Source organism: Pseudoliparis swirei, chromosome 21 (genome assembly GCF_029220125.1).
Source record: "Pseudoliparis swirei isolate HS2019 ecotype Mariana Trench chromosome 21, NWPU_hadal_v1, whole genome shotgun sequence".
In the NCBI taxonomy this organism is placed as follows: domain Eukaryota; kingdom Metazoa; phylum Chordata; class Actinopteri; order Perciformes; family Liparidae; genus Pseudoliparis; species Pseudoliparis swirei.
This window is the reverse complement of record NC_079408.1, coordinates 14627724-14642440: the sequence shown is the minus strand read 5'-3', so window position 1 is coordinate 14642440 and position 14717 is coordinate 14627724. Positions and strand designations below refer to the sequence as shown.

At 42.4% G+C, this 14717-nt stretch overlaps 2 protein-coding genes across 10 annotated transcripts in view; one reads left to right on the top strand and one right to left on the bottom strand.

The window, feature by feature from the left end:
• The window catches only part of nrxn2b (neurexin 2b), an 856499-nt gene that overhangs the window by 372011 nt on the left and 469771 nt on the right, over positions 1–14717 (bottom strand). The gene's annotated exons all lie outside the window — the stretch shown is intronic.
• On the top strand, positions 8734–11654 carry LOC130211489 (uncharacterized). Of its 2 annotated transcripts, XM_056442226.1 has the most exons (4): positions 8734–9180; positions 10311–10466; positions 11114–11206; positions 11314–11654. In XM_056442226.1, exons 1-4 carry the CDS (start codon positions 9037–9039, stop codon positions 11623–11625), a joined length of 705 nt encoding a protein of 234 aa, XP_056298201.1. In that variant the 5' UTR covers positions 8734–9036; the 3' UTR covers positions 11626–11654. The 2 variants fall into 2 exon arrangements, with proteins under 2 accessions (XP_056298201.1, XP_056298202.1); XM_056442227.1 differs by lacking the exon at positions 8734–9180 and having other exon boundaries at positions 9356–10466.

Below are 14717 nucleotides of genomic sequence, written 5' to 3'. Positions count from 1 at the left end.
GAGCGCATTGAGTACAAATGGTCCACACATGCCACCGTGTGCTGAACCCACACACACACACTCGTGGAAACACTGTCTGCCTCTCAGCTCCACCTCTGGCAACCCGGCTGTCTCTCTGATGAAAGGGAGAGATGAAGCGGCAGCGGGGATAAGGAAGATGGCCAAAGCTCTGAGTAATGCCAAAGTACATTGTAATGTAAGACAGGTCAGCGGGAGAAGAAGAAGACGCTTAAACACTGCTCTACTGCAGCACTCAAGCAACCTAGACCATCATTTATTGAGAGAGCACTGACACTGAGCGCAGAAACATAAGGGGGGAGGGGGACATGGGAGGGACATGAATAAGAATGGAAAAAACTCAGTCTGGAAGACAAGGCGAGGCTTTAAAGGGCTTTCTGAAGGACCAATATGTTTAGGCTGATATCTACACCTAAACACAACCTTCACTGGGAGCATATTGACATTTCAATAATAAGGTCACTACACAAGTGAGTATAATTACAAAGACATTAACAAAATCAGCCGGCAAGTTTGAAAAGCATTTGTGTCCTTTTAGAAATTAGACAAAATTCAACAGTATAACATAGCCAGAACATCTCATGTGTAAAACTTGTGTCAGGAAACTCAACCAAATAAAAATGTTTTAAATTGTGACATTTCATTTAAAATCACTTTATTCCACATGGCTCATTTAAAATGGGTCAAAAAATAAACTGAATCCACAAACATGACTTACTGTTTCCAATCCTGTGGAAAAACAGTAAGTCATGCCAGGAATGTAGCATATTTTTCAAATATTGGTGGTGTTTACACTTTTCTTTCTTTTCTTTTGGGCATTAAAGCTCTTTTTCAAAGTTGAGTTTTCTCCTCTTCTGGCCATGAAAGTGTTTCTTTAGAGGTGCAAGTATCGTACATTGCATTGTGGGGGAAATGTGACCCACTGTGGGTCACATTTCTGTGGATGGATGGGTGGACAGACAGATAGATACATGGAAGGACTGGGTTGGTGGATGGCTGGATGGAAGGACTATTTGGTAGATGGATGGATGGATGAATGGATGGATGGATGAAAAGATGGGATTGGTCGATGGATGGATTGATAAATGAATGAAAAGATGGTTTGGTGGATGGATGGAAGGATGGATACATGTATGTATGGATAGAAGGATGGGTTGGTAGATGGATGGAAAGACTGGTTGGTAGATGGATTGATGAATGGATGGAAAGATGGCTTGGTGGATGGATGGAAGGATGGGTTGGTAGATGGATGGATGGAAGGACAGGTTAGTAGATCGATGGATGGAAGGACGGGTTGGTAGATGGATGGATCAATGGAAGAATGGGTTGGTAGATTGATGGATGAATGTATGGATGAAAGGAAGGGTTGGTAGATGGATGGATCAATGGAAGAATGGGTTGGTAGATGGATGGATGAATGTATGGATGAAAGGAAGGGTTGGTAGATGGATGGATGCGTTTCAACTGTTCATCCCTCCCATACTTCCTACTCTGTCTTCCCCCTCCGATGCAGGGGGTGCAATTAAGAAACTGTCTCACTTATCTCACTTCTCTTCCCAACAACATCAGATTCCAGCTGTTGTGCTACCAAGTCTCAAGGGAACGCTAGTATCTACCTGCGTGGATGCAAAATGATGAACATGAACATTTACTATAATATCAATCTGTTTGAAGTCTACCTGTGAGTTATTTTCCTAAATACTGCTGACCTGCCTCATACGTCTCAAGATACCAACATCTTTGAACAAGTACAGAGAAGTAAATAATATTCGGCCAACTGCGGTAAACCATGGTGGATATAACACACACACCATCGATACAACACACACACACATCATCTTGGCAGAAAAGTTCAAAGTGAACTAAGTGCAAGGAGCGTGGGCAGTTCCACAATGTATGTGAAGATAATGGGCTGTGATACCAGAGAAGTAAACATGGCCCTGGTATGCCAGCACACCTCTTTAAGACTTCATCTCCGTGTCATTAACGAATACGAAAACGTGAAAGTAGCTGATGTGAACAAATCTTCTTGGAAAGAAAGTCCATCTTTTTATCACAGACAGAGACCTTTATGGATTTTCTTCACTGAATTCAATACAGCGGTTTCACGGAGACAGCACCTAATGGCCATTAGAAAGTCTGTATGTTGTAAACACCAACAATGCCTTCAGCTGTGGTGGAGTTTGCTTGTTTTTATACATGTGGACGCTTAATATGATCTTGGACCAGGTTCACATTAAAAGCCTATAAAGATACTGAATACTCTCCTTAAAGGTCGAGACGATTTCGAAGAACGATATGTAATCGGTGCCCTTCAGCAAAGAAGTCGCAGTATTGTGCCTCCGTATTGAAAGTATTGTCTGTGCTGTTTCCATGGTGGTTGAAGTAGTCATGAATGGCTTTGGATCCTCAGTGCTGGAGACAATGGAGCTCGTCCGTGTGATCACATCTCCGTCTTGTCCTTCGCTTGATACAACCGCTGTCATCAGAGATGAAGACTTTAAAGGCTATTCGTTATGTGGGAGGGCAGTAACAAGAAGCACAAGAGAAAGTGTTAGAAGTGGGACAAATAAATGCGAATTTTTCTGGGATTAGCAAGAGGATCCGTAGACCAGGCCGGGGAAGAGCGAATGCGGAATGTGAGTAATAAAACAGATCAAAGGGGACCCCAGTTCCATTAGACTACAACAACAGGAAAGCAACAAGGCATCCATCAGGCCGGCCGACGGGGAGAGTGGCTGTAAGGTCAAATGAAAGCGTCGAGGCCATCGCTGGGACAATAAGCAGAGGGCCAGGTGTGACAGAACACGGGTCCTGAGTGGTCATCTTTGGCGTTTACAACCGGTGACCCTCTGTCTGAACTCACTCAGGGGCCCCACGCCGACACCAGATGTAAACATTGCACCTCTGGTGATATTCAAATGAAGACCTGGTTGATTGTGTGTTCGGAGCCCATATCCGCACCATATGGGCCCAGGAGGATGTATTGCGGAGTGAATAAACACAAACCTGGATTCATGTGTGTTAACCTGCCTGTAGATCAATGGTCTTTGATACGATAATGTAACCTATGTCTCCCATCTGTTCTGTATACTGACCCCCGGTTAGAGTGTGTTCTGTGTCACTGCCCACGGGAAGTCTCACCAGGTCTGAAAGAATCATAAAGAGGGTACCCTAAGTGCCTGAGAGATAAGAGGAGACACCCGGAGACAGGTCACCGAGGTGACCGAGCTCATCTAAACCAGCTAAGACAACGGTCCCCCTCTTTGATGTGGGACAGAGAGTCTCTCCAGAACCTCTCAGGAAGAGAGGGGGGGGGGGGATGAACCCCCCATCAGCACCCCAAAGAGGGACGGATATCCGGTAAAAGTGGGAGGAGCCGAGGGTATAAAGGTGACGAACAGAGGAAACAAGGAGTCTTAGGAAAATGAGTTTTTGAAAAGAAAAGAGGTTTTTTCATGGGTTGTGGTTTGCGTCAGGCGTCCGTGAAGAACTCACGGACGCCTGACGTACTTTGTCTATTTTTCTTCTTTTTTTCTGAAAGGGCGAAAGAAAAAGAGAGTTTTTGAGTTTTTGTGACTTTTGCGTCAGGCTCCCGAGAGGGAACTCACTTGTAATTGTACTTTGTTTATTTCTTTCTTCTTTTTTTGAATAAAATACTTGGCTGCCTTGCAGTCTTAAACTTTACATTCGGTTTGTGGACCTACTTTTTTGTGAGACCTATTTCTTCACCTGTCGACCCACCCGAGGAGACCAAAGGCGGAGACCGAGAGCGGACCCCCGCCTCCCCCGAGGTGAGTCTGAGCGACATCTGCACGGCTACACCCACTGACCTCCGTTACCCAGGGCACATACTGATTCCTCACACACTGGTAACTGACATTTTGTACTAAAGAGAGATATCGCTGCAGCCGGTAGACCTCCGTCTCTCAGCCGAACCGTGGTTGGTTCTGGGACCAAGAGAGGGACTCGTAACACCGAGTCCTCGTCGCGGAGGTTGTCCTAAAAATAGAATATTACTAAGTGTCCCGCCGGCCGCTCTACGAGCCTGGTACCCTCGAGCGTGTTGGGGAGAGACCCGATAACAGCAACCACTGTCGAGGTGCACGCGCGTCGCTCATCAGGCCCGAACGATCGCAGAATCATATAGAGGGAGTTACTGATCTCCGCCTCCTTCCCCCTTAACTCGGTCTTCGCCCTCGCTCGAGTTTCCCTCTCCCACTCGAAGCGCAAGGCGAGGATACCGTGACCGGGGCGATCGTCAGAAGAGAGGACGGGCATCGTGACCCGTGGACCCGCGTCCTCTCCAGTGCGACAGGTTAGCAGCGGTGACGCGCTGCGCCTGGGCGTCGCCGACGTGCTTTTACGACAGTTTGCTACACGTCTGTCCTTAGAGCACGATTATTTCCCTCAATAAAGTACCCGGTGTGAGCCGACTCGCACCTCAAACCTTTCCCCCTACTCTCCATCTCTCCTCTCCCGTCTCGTTCCCCCCCCCCCGCTCCTCTCCTCCCCCGTTTCCCCTACACGAGAAGAAGCGGCGTGACTTTTCTTTCCGTCTCCCACCCGAGGCGACCGAATCGGTTCACGTACGCGTCTCTCTGAACAAAAGAAGAGAGGTGGATTCTTCTTACATAATGGAGTACACCCTGGCATTGTGGTAATTATACTTCCTCTCACACACAATACAATGGAAGAACAGGAAAACCCTCAGCATGTGTATCGTCACAGGATGAATACATTATGTTTTACGTCCGCCCTGACAAAGGCTCACTTTGAATAAGTGAACATGTTAATGCACTGGCTGATGATGCACTGCCATATTTTTGTGAATATACAGTAACATATGTCAGTGTTTAAAGGGGTAACATTAATTTCCTTTTCTCAGAAACTGTGGTTGCAATCCCCTTTTTGTCAAATACACAACATGCTACCTTGCCGTTGCATGTTACTGTTGCACATATTGATCCGTTTGTAAAGCAGAGTAGCATAAGACGAATCCCCCCTGTAGCAAGAGGAATGTATCTATGTATAAGACATTAACACTGCCATTAAGTTGAATATAGAGCACCCCCACATTAAGACAAAGGAGGTGGAAGCTGCTGATGCACACCAGCAGGGGGTACACAATATCCAGAAAGAGCATATAAAGAGAGAAGAACTACTGAAGTCTGTGGATGAATGGGTGGACAGACGGATAGATACATGGAAGGACTGGGTTGGTGGATGGGTGGAAGGATGGAAGGACAATTTGGTAGATGGATGGAAGGACAATTTGGTAGATGGATGGATGAATGGATGGATGGAAAGATGGGTTGGTAGATGGATGGATGGATGAATGTATGTAAAGATGACTTGGTGGATGGATGGATGGAAGGACGGTTTGTTAGATGAATGGATGGATGAAATAATGGGTTGGTAGATGGATGGATGAATGTATAGATGAAAGGAAGGGTTGGTAGATGGATCGAAGGATGGATACATGGATGGATGGAAGGACGGGTTGGTAGATGGATGGATGGATGAATGGATGGAAAGATGGCTTGGTGGATGGATGGAAGGACAGGTTGGTAGATTGATTGATGGATGTATGGATGGAAGGACGGGTTGGTAGATTGATAGATGGATGTATGGATGGATGGACGGGTTGGTAGATTGATAGATGATGGATGGAAGGACGGGTTGGTAGATGGATAAATGGATGGATGAAAGGACAGGTTCGAAGATGGATTTATTGGTTGTTAAATGGATGGATGAATGTATGGAAGGACGGGTTGGTGGATTGATTGATGGATAGACAGACCAATATAGATGGATGGATGGATGGATGGATAGATGGACAAGGCACCTCACCTCCAGTTGCTTCACTGAAGTCGTTTACTGAGCCACCAGGTATAGTAGGGTAATAGTATTTCCTCAACCATGTTTTCCCTGCAGATTATATTTGCATGTTTGCTGTCGATAAATGTCTTCCAGTTGAAGCTTTCTCTCCGTTTGAAACCTCTGTTGTACTTGTACAACACCCTTGTGTTTTACAGAGGTACATTTCACCAAACAAACATCAAATTTCACCTTTATGCTTCCATTAAATTCCCTGATTGTAACTTCATAACTTTAGTGCCAACACTGAACAATGTTTGCATAGGATGTTGATTGCAGTGTACAAATTCAAAGAGGAAATATTATTATGGTGAATATAATATATCACGACTGTGGCTCAATGGTGAGCAGGGTCGTCCTTCAATCGGAGGGTCTGCGGTTCGATCCCCGGCTTCGCCAGCCCATGTCGATGTGCCCTTGGGCAAGACACTATTTTTTGTGATCAAATCTTGTATTGGTTTTCGAGATCTGCACACGCAAACGAAAGGATGTACACATTGTACGTATACAAAGGTAATCAGACGAAATCCCTAAAAAAATATATATATATATAAATACAGGTAGACATGCAAAAACCTGCACACATATTAACATATATATGCACGTACCTGCATACCCTAATGCATACACACACATAAATACTGTTAATGTACCCCCCTCCCACTGTTGGCGACGCCCACCCCCCTCATACATCTCCAGATATTATATAAGGGATGTATTAAATTATGATATAATTATATATATTGTTGAATTTTGCTTAAAGCCGTGCACCAGGATAAGATAGTTCTTTCTTTAGCACCATGTATTCTGGCTATTCATCGTTCCATATTCACTACATCAGGTAGCTAGCCAACCACTGGGGTTTCGGAAGAGTGTGGGGGGGACTCCATCGCCTTGCTAGCAATTTTTTTGCGGCTCTCAGGCCGGTTGATAAGATGCGTGTTTGTGTTTGTGATAAGTCGGCAAGACACTTAACCCCAAAATTGCTGCTGTAGCTGTGCCTACAGTGAATGAAGGTGGCTCCTCCCATCAGTGCATGAACGGGTGAACGGTATCATGTAGGGTTAAAGCACTTTGAGTGGTCAGAAGACTACAGTCCCTATCATATTCTGACCTTTCACATGAGTGTGACCCGGTTATCGCTTTGTGAGTGCGTGTGGACAGAATCTCGAATGAATAGTTTCTGCTCAGCTTTATGAACCAGAAAGATGAAGAGTGAAATGATGTGGCGTGATCAAACAACTAATCTTAATTTCACCGCTGGCAACAGCAGAGCTCATTAAAAAAGTGTGCACCTGTTTATCTTTCTCTCCGCCTCTCTCTCTCTCTTTCTCTCACCGGCTAAACCTCCACATTGTGTTTCAATTTGTTCTCCCTTTAGTTGAAAAATGGAACATATTCTATGCCATCTCGTTTACAGTTCTTTTCAAGTGAGCCTCATTAGGAAGCATCTTCAAAAGGAAGCGACGGGCACTTTTTGGAATATTGCATGGCAAATTATTCCTCCTCTGCATTTTCCTCAACCCGAAAAACAACAACTCGTCTTCACTAGAGATGTGCTCCTGTTGTTGTTGTTATTCCTCCTTTACCATCACTGGATGTAACAAATGACATTGATATCTTTGACTTTGTATTCTTTGCACAGTAGAAAGGGGCATTCCTGGAACATGCAGGGTTATGTTTGATAATCGCTTGATAATCTATAGCTGCACAATTATATAGTCATATATGTAACTATATATATATATAACTATATATATATAACTATATATAACTATATATATATATTTATTGGATTTCAGTGATTAATCTCCTAAACCTCAAACTGTCCAATTCTATATATATAGTTATTCCTAACATGTAGAAACTACTGCTATTATCATAAAGCCATAATGAGTTGTGCACAGTACAGTTTACATGTTATTAATACAACAATGACTGAAGACCTTTCAGCAAGGAGGTTGTTATGTAGTTCTTCGTATGATTAATTCCTATCTCAATATTTTATCATGAGTTCTTTCTAGCGGGTCATAAATATTACGTTGTGAAAAAAATACTTTAAATGTTTGTATTTTTAAACTATCTTTTTATTCTCTTAGAGCTTTCACATTTGGTCATTAAAGTATGGACCATCCATCTATCTATCCATTCCCATCCTCTTAATGCATGGTCAGGATGCAGGGGGCAGCAGACCCAGCAGACTGACCCAGACTTATGGTCCATGGAAGTATCAACCAATGACATACAGTATGATCGGATATATATTACAAAATGTGCACTGTAGTGTACAACGACACCGAGGCTCCATAGTCCGAACCAATATGGCAAACAATACTCCTTTCAACCTTGAAGGCAGCGCAGACCAGATCATTTTATTCTGTTCTTAACTTTCAAATAAAATCCCATGGATATATACGCCTACTACCAACTATGCCATGGCCCTGTTCTTGCTCCGCCCACTCCTCCTCTCTACCTCCATCTGCCTGATGGATCATGGAGGTCTGGATCGTGGTCCATGCCTAATACCAACTATTCATTCACTCTGTCATACTCATTGAATGTGTCGTTACTTTTGAACGCATGACATCTATTGCACCTGTCCATCCTGGAGAGGGATCCTCCTCTGTTGCTCTCCTGAAGGTTTCTTCCATTTTTTCCCCCTGAAGGGTTATTTGGGAGTTTTTCTTGATCTGATGTGAGGTTCAGGGTCAGGGATGTCTATGTGTACAGATTGTAAAGCCCTCTGAGGCAAATTTTTAATTTGTGAGAATGGGCTAGACAAATAAACTGAATTGAATTGAATATGCGATAAATACTCTGACCCACTATACACTCAAAAAAATGATTCTTGGCCCTCATAAACATTAAACAATATTTTTAAGTAAAACGTAACTGAAATATATAAAATCTAAAGTGTATTCATTAAAACCACTTAAACACAATGTAAATATGCTTCGTATAACCTGAACATAAACAAATCAAGTAAACTTAACTTGATTGGATCACAGAAGGAGCATATGTGCGTGCACTCAATAAACTTTAAGCATGACATTTAAATTAAACCTGTTTAAAGTAAATACATCATATATTATATCCATCCATATACATTAAATACAACATAAACCAGTTCAATCGGAAATGAAATTTGATTTATTCACATTAAGTCTATTTAATTGTTTCACTGGATTTAATTCGACCAACCTGAGGCAGGCACGGGCACCATTCTTTCATCCCAGAACCGGCAGAGCAACAGACCTCGTGCTGATGGAAGGACCGAGTTTGGTAAGCTTTTTATCCGTTTTAGTTAACTAGAAACCGATTATTAGATGCCCACATGCTTAATGGGTAACGTTAGAATAGATTTGCTGAAATATAAGCGTTTCTTTTTCATTAAGGCGAGTTATCTAGCACTGTAACTAGCACTAGCTAACGATTTAGCTAGCGGAATGATTTAGCTAGCTAACTAGCTGGGTAACCTGGCTGGGAAAATAGTCATGAAACACCATAAATATGCTATGCATTGCTTTCACAATGGTATCACAAATCCCTTGGCTTATGTTGTGCAATGGCTTGTGCCCTTAGTATTTTGGCATGGTTTACGTCAGGTGGCTCGCACTAGTTAACGACAATGAGCTCTGCCAAAGCATGGCATAATGCAGATTACACAGTTGTTGACGAGAGTTGGTAATGGCGGTGGTTGCGAACACAAACGGGGGGGGATTCATGCCCTGGATTAACATTGATCGTCGCGTGTGAATTGTGCTATTGGACATGCACCGTAACCAGTGGCGGCTGGTGACATTTATTGGGCGGCGCGGTTTAAGTAGCACTCAACAATGAGAAGAAAAGAGGTTTTGAGTAGAATATTGTAAAAAACAACGCTTTATTTCAAGAAAACACAGCGTGCTCAACACGGTCCAATAACAACTATCAACACACTGTAACATTAGCATGAGAGGTTCAGAGCAGCTTTAAGAAACATGGGGCTGGGTTTCAGAGGTTTACAGAATAAAAGAGGTTCAGAGCAGAATAGTCAGAAAGAGATGCAGGGTTAGCTTTCATGCTGTTAGCTAGATAACTGCGGTAAGATTCGTTTACACTTGTCTGCAGCTCTTTAGATCCCTCACCCCGTTGTAGTCCAGTATTTCAGTCCCAGGACTTTGGAACAACAGACAGGGGAAACTAAACAGCGCAGTTATAAGTTATAAATTCAAAAGTTAAAATGTTTCAGTTCTCAATTCATTATCTGATGAATAGTTTACATTCTTAGTTGTGATGAGGTGTACCCACTTTCCTCTTCCCCCACAACCTCTTTCTCACAGCGCTTTGAGCATCTTATTAATGGAAAGGTTTTTTAATGCAATATATTATAATAACTCCAATGCTGCCTTTTTCTTTGTTACTTTTCTCAGGTTAATGCAGAATTCATGCGGATCACAACTATGCCTCTACAAACCAAGTTCATGGCACAACTTGACAGATACTCCGCTGACCTAACCAAGCTCTTCAGCAAGAGAGGCGGGACTGCTGGAAAGAAGATTAGACGCATCATGGAGAGGACGCCTCAGGTATATGAACTTTGCCATTTAGTAGTTGACACTGTAAGAGCCGAGCCTGTCCAAACATGGAACACGGAAGGCAAAGTTTAAAATGCCGAGATATGTTTGTTGCACGAAGACAGGTAGGCATCTAAATAATAAGAATAATCAATCACTTAAAGGTAACCAACAGAGCATGAATCAAAACAACTAGTTTTTTGTTTCTTTTCCAAATTCCTTGATTATATGGTTCCTTGTTGTCTAATAAATATGTTGAATCGCTCTAATGTATTTCCTACCTTCTAATTTCTTCAAAATGATATTTAACTAATGTTTTGTAAGCGATGTTTACTTCAAAAGTAGAGTTGGATATCTTCTTAGTTAAGCTCAGTCCAGTGTGTTGTTACCGTCTCCAGGAAACAACAGCACTCCAGCCTAGTCCTCTTTCAGTTCTTCTGCACAAAAGACAAGTCGGCCTTAATAGTGAGTTGAGAGAAATTCACCAGCATGATGGTTGGCAATTCATAATAGGTTAAGCCTGATATCTGCTGTCCCCTTCCGCAGCTCCATGTGCCTCCCAGGTCTTTCTCTTCTTGCTGGCTGCCCTGGTACCTGCCCTGGCACCTGCCTTGTTTTTTATGGGATAGTAATCATAGATATTCTCTGTTAAATTGCAGTGTGATGACATAAACTCCAGACGAGAACGTGTCCTAAGAAGCCTCTGTGTCTACCTCAATGAGGATGATGAAACTCTCATCAAGGAATACATGGTAAGTCGATGTTATTTCACTCTGGTCTTTGACTACTGATGATACTTGTTGGAATCTTTTTAGTATTTAAGCGGCACTCGGGTCAATTTGTGGTTTCTTGCCCATAGAACCGCAACTTGGAAGAAGCGGACAGGGAGTCGGCCACCATGGGACTTCATGTCGTTCGGAAAGAGGGTGCTGATGCAGGGGAAGAGCCTGAACATGTCGGAGTGGTGATCGAGGGTGTGGAGCTGCTAAGCAACCTGGGAAGCGTTTCTTTTGGATTTTCCATGCTTTTTGGACTGATTTACTGTCTCAACATGAGCTACCCACAAGGGCTCAAATTCACATTTGAGTTCCTCCAGAAGGTGCTGATGAACTTGGATGGCAACAATCTTTCTCCTAAGGTTCAAGCACTTAAAATTAAGATGCTCCAGTAAACTCACTTATAGGTCTGAAGGCCTCATGTTTTGTTTACATTTTATTTTAGATCTTAAAGAGGATTGTCTTTTTCTCTCCCCACTTAAGGAACCAAAACAAACTTTAATTTGTATTGACATTTGCTCATTAACAATATTATTTGTGTTAGATAGTGGTATATTCAGACAAATCTTGTTCATGGGTCAAGATCATTCCCTTTCACTGATGCCTGGTGCTAATGTTCGGTGGTCAATATTATTCCCTCACTGAGGCCTGCCATTTATTCCAGAAGCTTCCAAATTGTGTTCATTTAAGTGGTATGGCGAGGCAAAAAAAACCTGAAGAGTTGTGATGTTAATAAATGTTTAATAAATAAATGTTTGACTTTAATTTGACATGTGTGGCTTTTTCAAAATATTAGGTTCATGTAATCTAACCAAATACATTGGGTTTATGCATACGACCTGAGTAAGTGCAATTTAATTGATTTAATGTGGAGTTATCTAATTTAGTCATGTTGAATGAACATGATTAAGAAACGGATTGAAAATATTAGGTTAATCCAAATACATTGGGTTTATGCATAATACCTGAGTAAGTGCAATTTAATTGATTTAATGTTGAGTTATCTAATTTATTCATGTTGAATGAACATGATTAAGAAACATGGATTGAAATTTGATTTTTTATATTAGAGCTATGTGATCAAAATAGATGGAAAATTGTCATGTAATTGAAATGCATCCATTTTAACTTTTGGGCTTAAATATTTTTTTGAGTGTACCGGACGATGTTCTGGGTCAATAAGACCCTGGTCGTTTGTCCACTACCCCAAAAAAAATCGATTCAAACTTTTTATTGAGCAACTTATGCAACGCACAGCAGTGCCATCAATAGATGAAATACATCAGAGGATACGACAAAGGATACCTTCTTAATGGCTCGGCGTAGTCAGAGGACATTCACTAATTACCATAAACTGTCCTCGGCTTAAGGTGCCATGTGCAGCACTTGTGAGGTAATGATCAATACATCATCCATTGTAATACCTTGGCATGATGAGCGTAAACAAATAACGATGACGAGGTTGCGTTCAACCCGGCGTTGATGAAGACGGATCGTGTAAACTTGTATTGCTTCCTGTCACAAAGAGCATGTTGCTCATTTGTCCTGCTTGCTTCCCTCGAGGAGGCTGTTTGTCTTCTGGGTGATTATGCAGAAGCCTCGAAACAAACATGGTAATTACTACTGTTCTTAGGCAGGCATATTTTTTTTTTTTTTACACTGTTAAGAATTGAAACATTTCATCCTGCAAATGAGAAAGGATGAAAGCGATACCCCATTGGGTTCAAGTGGCACGATATCGAAAAGCACGAGGCGAAGGCACGAGGCTGTTTGACACCTTCCTGTAGAGATGGCGCCGAGATGGAGGAAATCCTTTCTTAGCTGTTGAATCTATTCAATAATAATTAACTCCATTTGTATTGGATCAAAGTGGCGCCCAGGGAGGGGTGTGAACTGATAACAATTAATTATGTCTTAGATCCCCATTTTAGGCAGTTAGAAGCCCCAAAATAAGGAAAAACTCAAACTAAATCAATGCATATTACTTACTCTACTTCTTCCTCCTGCCTGCACCCACCCTCCTCCACCTCTTTCTTCTGAATCCATGTTCCATTAATGCACACTACTAACCGTATTGGTCTTTGTGCTTTCTCGCCTCACAGGATGGATCGCGGTCCTGCCCAACACCTCCTGCCATTATCATTGTTATGACTAGTTGCATTGGAAAAAGTTTTGCCAATACCCTTACTGCTTCTATTATGATTATTATTCGACTATATTCACTGCTGCTGTTATTTGCGGTAGTCGTAACTTTTTCATCATGCTACTACTCTCATTCTATGGGGAGGGGGTGGGGGTGTGCTGAACGATTAAACATCTCTCTTGTCCTGCCTGTTTTGTGATATACATGCCTAAAAGGTGCCTTATATTTCTAGACTGAAATAATATCGGCATTCTAATTATTATAACAGAGGATTTTTTTAGTTGTCTATTTTGTGGAGCCCCCTCAGGACTTGGTGCCCTACGCGCAGCGCGTAGTGCGTTATGGGAGCGGCGGCGCTGGTAGTAGTTTATAGCATGACGCACAAACAACAATGAACTAGTGGAGGCGGCAAGGTGCTCAGTGTTGCCAGATTGGAGATGGTGAAGTATTGTACCAAAGGCTCAAAATGGTCGTATTTGGAGGATAATTATCGTGTATCTGGCAACCCTGAGATCGATCGACCAATGACTGTTCTCTATTCTGTCAGCTCACGCAAGAAGGTGGAACGTAAGGGAGATACCATTTCCAAAACTTGTAAGGGGTAAATACTAGTTTGTGAAAGACCCAGAGAAACACAAATATCCGACGAAGCAAAATCCCGGACGTTTTTGGAATCCCTGCCGGACGCATTTTTTAGGTCTCAAAAAGAGGACATGTCCGGGAAAAGAGGATGTCTGGTCACCCTAGTAAAGACCTCAGGGGAACATCTGTAATTTATAAATGATTTTGGGCTATACTATACACAATTTAATTGAACTGCAGCTTAGATTCTAAGCTTCCTCTGATGATGTAGGCGTTAGCTGGAGGCCAGTACCGCTCACCACTCTGTAGCAGATTGAGTAGCATGCTGCATATTACTATATATGGACCTAATAGAACATGATATGAATAGAATCGATTGTTTTTAAAGGAAATGTGACCTTTATGACATGGCAGATGGCAATTTGATATTCTTATTCAGAGATCCAGAAATGCTCTTTTACATGATCTGTTCATTTCCTCTTCGGCAATTGGTACTGAAGACGGTCCACTCTGCCCGCACCCTGTGAGTAACAGATCATCCAAAGAAATTTTATTCTGACCAAAGAGAGAACAAATTGACCCGAACAGGCAGTCCTAGGTTGCTAATTATGTACTATGCCTGTGAAACACGTGTATGCAGTGAGGAACACTATATCCCTCCACCCCGTCTTCAGCATCACACTTAACAATGGTTTAGTCAGCTGTGACTAATGCTGCGTTCGCATGTGCTGGTCCCGTGTGTCACATCAAAATTAAACATCA

Excerpts from the sequence above, each read along its gene's own strand:
- LOC130211489 (XM_056442226.1), top strand. The coding sequence starts at position 9,037 with ATGAAATTTGATTTATTCACATTAAGTCTATTTAATTGTTTCACTGGA. Across the intron at positions 9,181-10,310 it reads TGATGGAAGGACCGAGTTTG|GTTAATGCAGAATTCATGCG; the intron begins GTAAGCTTTTTA and ends TACTTTTCTCAG. Across the intron at positions 11,207-11,313 it reads CTCTCATCAAGGAATACATG|AACCGCAACTTGGAAGAAGC; the intron begins GTAAGTCGATGT and ends TCTTGCCCATAG.